Genomic DNA, 5678 nt, shown 5'->3' on the forward strand with positions numbered 1-5678 from the left:
GAGTGCCAGGATTACAGGCGTGCGCCACCATGCCCGGCTTTAATAAGGTTTTTGAGGCAGGGTGTGGTGGCGCACACCTGTGATCTCAGCACTCAGGAGTCTGAGGCAGGTGGCCAGCCTAGGGTACACAATGAGTTCAAGGCCAACCTAAACTACACAGTGAGACCTGTCTCAAAAAGCAAAAAAACAAAAGGTTGAGGTTTATCAACATTAAGTTCCAAAATAAAGCAACTGTATTAAAGTACAACTGGCATAAAATTCTAACTCTACCACAGTTGGAAGACACACATCACAAAATAATATAACAGAAAATACCTGGACAGTCTACTTTGTGGTAGGCACTGTTCTAGGGACTTTATATTTTAAATATGAGTAGGATATCGTAAATTCTGATAACATCCTGTAATGCAAGTACTATTATCTCTATTTTACAGATGAAGAAACAGATAGATTAAGTCACCACCCTATGTCATCCAACTAGTAAGAAGCAGAGAAGGAATTTTTTTTAACTCTTTGGAGTATAACCAAAGAGTTAAAAAAAATTACAATACACTGCCTTATAGTAGGGGTTATACAATGGTAACCTTTTTCTTTTATAACTTCTTTGGCTTTCAAACATTTTCGAATAGCATCAAGCAGTAAAATAAAAAACACAGGTGGGCAGGCCTGGAGGTGTAGCTCAGTAGTAGATGCATACTTAGTAATGGGAGGCCCAGGATTCTCTGGATTCTATCCCATAGTGCTACTCCTCCCCACAAAAAGCACAAGCTTTGGGATCAAATAGATCCCTGAACAAAGTCTAGGCCTCTGCATCCCCATACACAAAATGAAGGTACTTAAGTGATGATGAAAGTCAAAGAAAGTCAGTTGTGATGGCTCATGCCTGCATTCATAGTACTCTGGGAGGCTGAGAGAAGATGATAGCAAGTTCAAGCCTACCTGGGTATAGTACTAAGATAATCTCAAGATAAAAAGTACAAAAAAAGATTGGAAGCCAGGCATGGTAGTGCAAGCCTGTAATCCCAGCACTCGAGAGGCTGATGCAGGAGGATCAGACTTCGAAGCCAGCTTGGGTTACAAAGTGAGTTCAAAGCAAGCCTGAACTACATAGTGAAATGCTATCTCAAAAAAGTGAAAAAACATGGGCTGGGGATTTAGCTCAATGGTTCTGCCGCCTGCTTCTCAAGCACAAGGACCCGAGTTTGTTCCCCAGTACCAAAAAAAAAAAAAAAAAAAAAAAAAAGTGAAACAACAAGCAAGTAAACAAAGGGTGAGAGAGAGAAAGCTCAGTGGGAAAGCTTTGGATTCAATCTCCAATACCAGAAGAAAAAAGAAAGCCAAGAAGGTAATACAAAACTCAAAGTTCAGTACACGGGATGTTTTTGGGTTTTTTTTTTTCCAGACAAGGTTTCACTACTAATTCAGGATAGCCTTGAACTCACTGTGTAGCCCAGGCTTGTCTTGAACTTACACAGTCCTCCTGCCTCAACCTCACTCTCCCAAGTGCTGGGATTACAGGCATGCACCACCACAGACAGGATAGAGAGTTCTTAATATGAAGTTTACAGGGAGCAAAAAGGTCCAGAGATGGGCTTCATAGTCTACAAATCTTATAAATTGTATGACTGTGCGTGCCCAGTTTTTAAAGAATTGTCCCTAGCTTTGCATAAACTTTCAAGAAAGTACAAATGACCTCCAAAAGGTTAAGAACTACTACATTACATAGCAGGTACTACTACTACTAATAATAATAATATAATAACACACAACTAGCTTTCTCTTTCTGTTCTCAAAAATTCTCCCTTTTTCCCTTTAAGGAAGCATATCAAGGCTTCACAATTGTTTCCCACGTTTTCCTAGTTAAACAGCAATAAATACAAGTTTATGGTCCAATTTCCTGGCGTTAGCCTAAAAGCCCTTAATCGCTGCTTCATCTCTCCTTTCACCGAGACCAATTTACAATACGGTATTTACTTGCGAAGAATAGTCCACTAAGGTGCACGAAGCACCACGCTATCTCCCTCCCCGCAAAAAAGAATGAAGCCTCAGGACTGAATGGCAGACACCTGCTACCCCAGTGCTGGGGTATTAAGAGAATGTTTCCCAAACTACTGGGCAATCCCCCTGTCCTCCCTCCGTGGAACTCTGGTGCAGGCAGATGGACTGGGCTCTGCCTTGGGCTGAAGAGAAACGTTACCTGAACTGAGGTCTGGAGCGTCAGGGAAATCCCAGCTCTGGTATCCTGGGAGGCGGCCGCAGCAACCGGCAGAAAGCCTACCCTCAACTGTCCCCCGAAGAAACACCAATTATAGGTCTCTGCTGGGGCTGACAGCCGGCTCTGGATTTTTCCGTTTCTCTAAGTGACTTCCGCTTCCGGGTCAGCATTTGCCGGAAGCAGGTGTAATGACGTCAAAGTTTCGCGCTCTGGGTGACTCCGGAAGAAACTGGAGTCTGCCGTGAACATGGTGAGAAAAGCGTGCCCAAGAAGAAACCTTGTTAGACCGCTTTTTGGGACGAATAAGGAGGATCTTGAGTTTGCCTATACTTCCCGCTCTATATTGTCCTAGTTTTTTTCACTCAAATCTTACCTCTTAAACTGCTCGGAATGGAGTCTGTTTTAGGGAGTAAGGAGAGCCTGGGTGTTTGAGGGAAGAAGGAAAAGGGGCTGGACAAAAGAAGAAATTTAAAAGATAACAATGTGTTTCCAATCCTTTTAACTCTGAAATTTTTGTTTCAAGGGGAAACAAAAGAAAGCAAGGAAGTATGCGACCATGAAGCGAATGCTTAGTCTCAGAGATGAGAGACTGTGAGTGTCCGAAATCAGCGGGGCTCTTAGGCTGCCTACAAATTAAGTCTCGAGGGGATAAGTAGTAAAAGTTTTGTGTCTTTTGCTTTTACTTATATTATTGTGCCTCAGATTTATATAACATAATAGTTAAGTGTATAACAGTACTTAGCTGAGCGGTTATACTGGAAAAGACGATGGAAATTAAATATTTCTTAATGTTTACTTTTGGTATCATTGTCATATACCATATCACATTTAATCCTCGGAACATTTATGTGAGGTAGATAATGATTGTCTTTGTGATCTTATCATTACTCTGTCACACACCCCAACAGGGGAAAATGTTTTTACAGTCGTTGTTGGAAGATTGTGAGGTCAGAGACCATGTTTGGCATGTGTCTCAACATCTAACACAAAAATATTTTTGAAAGAGAGTGGGAGAACTCCATTTCATAAACCTAAAAATCCAGATCGCTGTGGAAGAGAATAGAATAATATTCTCTATTATAAAGATGATCTAAACAGTTTTCTTGCTCACATGAAGTCAGGAACTAGTAATCATTGTGTTTAAGAGTCTCAGAACAAGAGAATGGTCATTAGAAGCTTCAAAGTTATTCCTCTCAGTCTTTAGTATGGATTTATTATGCACTTTTTTTTAAGGAATGATGTCCCATTGATAATTTTCTTTTCTAATCGAGGTTTAAATTTTGCATTTATGGTATGTTTTAGTCATTTATGAGAAGCATATGGAAGACAGACCTGGTGGTGAACACCCAGCTCTTGGGAGGCTGAGGCAGCAGGATTGTCATGAGTTGAAGGCCACATACTGAGAACATGTCTCAAAAAAACAAATAAAAGAAGCATATGGGATAACCTTTTTGCCCATGTTGTGATAGCATCTGAGTTGTCAGAAGATAAATATCAGCCTGTTCACCCACTGTTTGAAAGTAGATGTTGATCCTTGATATGAGACCTTCTGACAAAGTTTTAGTATAATCAACATGTACCTATTGACAATTTTTTTGACTGTTGGCTTTACTGATTGTTTTACTTATAGTCTACTTCCTGCTATGGTTATTTGATCAGAAAATGTTTGTCAGTGTTAACATAAAGATGTCATAAAGTAGGGGCCAGGGATTTAGCTCAGTGGTTCTGCCGCCTGCCTCGCAAGGGCAAGGACCTGAGTTCAATCCCCCGTACCAAAAAAAAAAAAAAAAAAAAAAAAAAAAATGATGTCATAAAGTAGAATTTCCTCTGTAGTGTAAAACAAATGAAACCTTTGAATGGAATTATAACTACTATGCTATTTTGTTATCTGGATTTACTTTCTTTTCCAGCAAAGAAAAGGATAGATTAAAACCTAAAAAGAAGGAAAAGAAAGATCCCAGTGCACTAAAGGAAAGAGAAGTGTGAGTAATCAAAATTTTCAAGGTTTCCTTTAAAAGTTAAAGAGATGTTTTAAAACCATAGACCTCTAAGAAATTCAAGCTTTCACCTGGTGTTGTGGTACATGCCTGTAATCTTAGCAATCTGGGAGGCTAAGGAAATCTTCATTGTTGATGTGAATATAAATTGGTATGACCACTATGGAAATCACTATGGAGACTCCTCAAAAAACTAAAACTAGAGGTTTCATTTGACCCAGCTGTTCCTGTTCTTGGTGTCTTCCCTAAAAAGTTAAAAACAACATACCACAGTGATATATGCATACCTATGTTTATAGCAGCACAATTTATAACAGCTAAATCTTGGAAACAGTCCATATGCCCGTCAAAAGATGAATGGATAGGGCCAGGGATTTAGCTCAGTGGCACCACACCTGCCTTGCAAGTGCAAGGTCCTGAGTTCAATCCCCAGCACCAAAAAAAAAAAAGATGAATAGATAAAGAAAATATAGTATTTATATACCGTGGAGTATTAGTCATAAAGAAGGATAAACTTCAGTCATTTTTAGGTAAATTGTTCTCCCTCGAGACCATAACATTAAATGAAATAATTCAGACACATAACTTTAAATACCTCATTGTTTCTCTTGTTTAAAAAACTCAAAGGGTAAATAAAGAGCAAAATAGAGGATAGATATTGGGAAGTAGAAAGAACATGTTCCAATGAGATCAGAAGTAGGTGGGGAGAAAGAATAAAAAAAGAATAGAAGGATAAAAATGGAAACAAAGGGAATGGGAAAGAAAGAAGAATGAAGTATAGTATTACAGGTACAAATTCCCTATGATGAATGTGATCATTATGTATGATAAAAATGTTTTTAAAAATTGCCTTTGGGCCGGGGACACAACATGCCTCTCAAACATGAGGACGCAAGTTCAATCCCCAGTACCAAAAAAAAGAAAAATGCCATTGTTTAACACACCAGCATTCTTCCAGTGAAAAAATAGTAATGATTGTATTTTCAGAATAAAACCCATTCCTTTTAAATATGTATCTTTAATTTTACAAAGGCCTCAGGACATTTTTCTTCTTTTTTTCTTTTTGTCCTGGATTGTTGATAGCTATATGATCACTTGTGGATTCTGGTCCATGGATTAGTATTTAAACATCTTGGACTTTTAGATGAGAAACAGGCCCTGGTGTGTTACGTAGTCTTAATGGTAGACAAACTCTTCTCCTGTATCACATTTTGTGCAACATTTTAGGCTCCTGTGAGGATAACAAACCTGCCATAGTATTCTAATCATGGGAGCCATGTTCTACCTCTTTGTACCCATGATGTCTGATCCTGCTTGTATTTTTAAAGTTGTGGCAAAGCATGCTAGTAGACCTGAGTTTAAGATATGGTGTTACTTTCTTCCTTGCCTTCCTTTTTAAGGTTTATCTCCAATGAACAAAAGAAAAGGGTCTTAATATATAGTGAACTGATTTAAAAAAAAAAAAA

General features: G+C 38.7%; 2 protein-coding genes across 6 annotated transcripts in view; one reads left to right on the forward strand and one right to left on the reverse strand.

Moving 5' to 3' along the window:
• Arel1 (apoptosis resistant E3 ubiquitin protein ligase 1) overlaps nucleotides 1-2378 on the reverse strand; it is a 45296-nt gene extending 42918 nt beyond the window's left edge. For all 5 annotated transcript variants that reach the window (XM_010645496.2, XM_010645498.2, XM_010645493.2 and 2 more), the window contains exon 1: nucleotides 2198-2378. The gene's annotated coding sequence lies outside the window, so the exon portion shown is untranslated. The remainder of the gene's footprint in view (nucleotides 1-2197) is intronic.
• Nucleotides 2379-2381: 3 nt separating this feature from the next.
• The window catches only part of Fcf1 (FCF1 rRNA-processing protein), a 20736-nt gene continuing 17439 nt past the window's right edge, over nucleotides 2382-5678 (forward strand). The window contains exons 1-3 of the mRNA XM_010645499.3: nucleotides 2382-2465; nucleotides 2739-2806; nucleotides 4126-4197. Of these exons, the coding sequence (XP_010643801.1) occupies nucleotides 2463-2465; nucleotides 2739-2806; nucleotides 4126-4197 (143 nt within the window). The 5' untranslated portion in view covers nucleotides 2382-2462. The remainder of the gene's footprint in view (nucleotides 2466-2738; nucleotides 2807-4125; nucleotides 4198-5678) is intronic.

This window comes from Fukomys damarensis, unplaced genomic scaffold, assembly GCF_012274545.1.
Source record: "Fukomys damarensis isolate Sample0158 unplaced genomic scaffold, DMR_v1.0_HiC HiC_scaffold_21, whole genome shotgun sequence".
Lineage (NCBI taxonomy): Eukaryota > Metazoa > Chordata > Mammalia > Rodentia > Bathyergidae > Fukomys > Fukomys damarensis.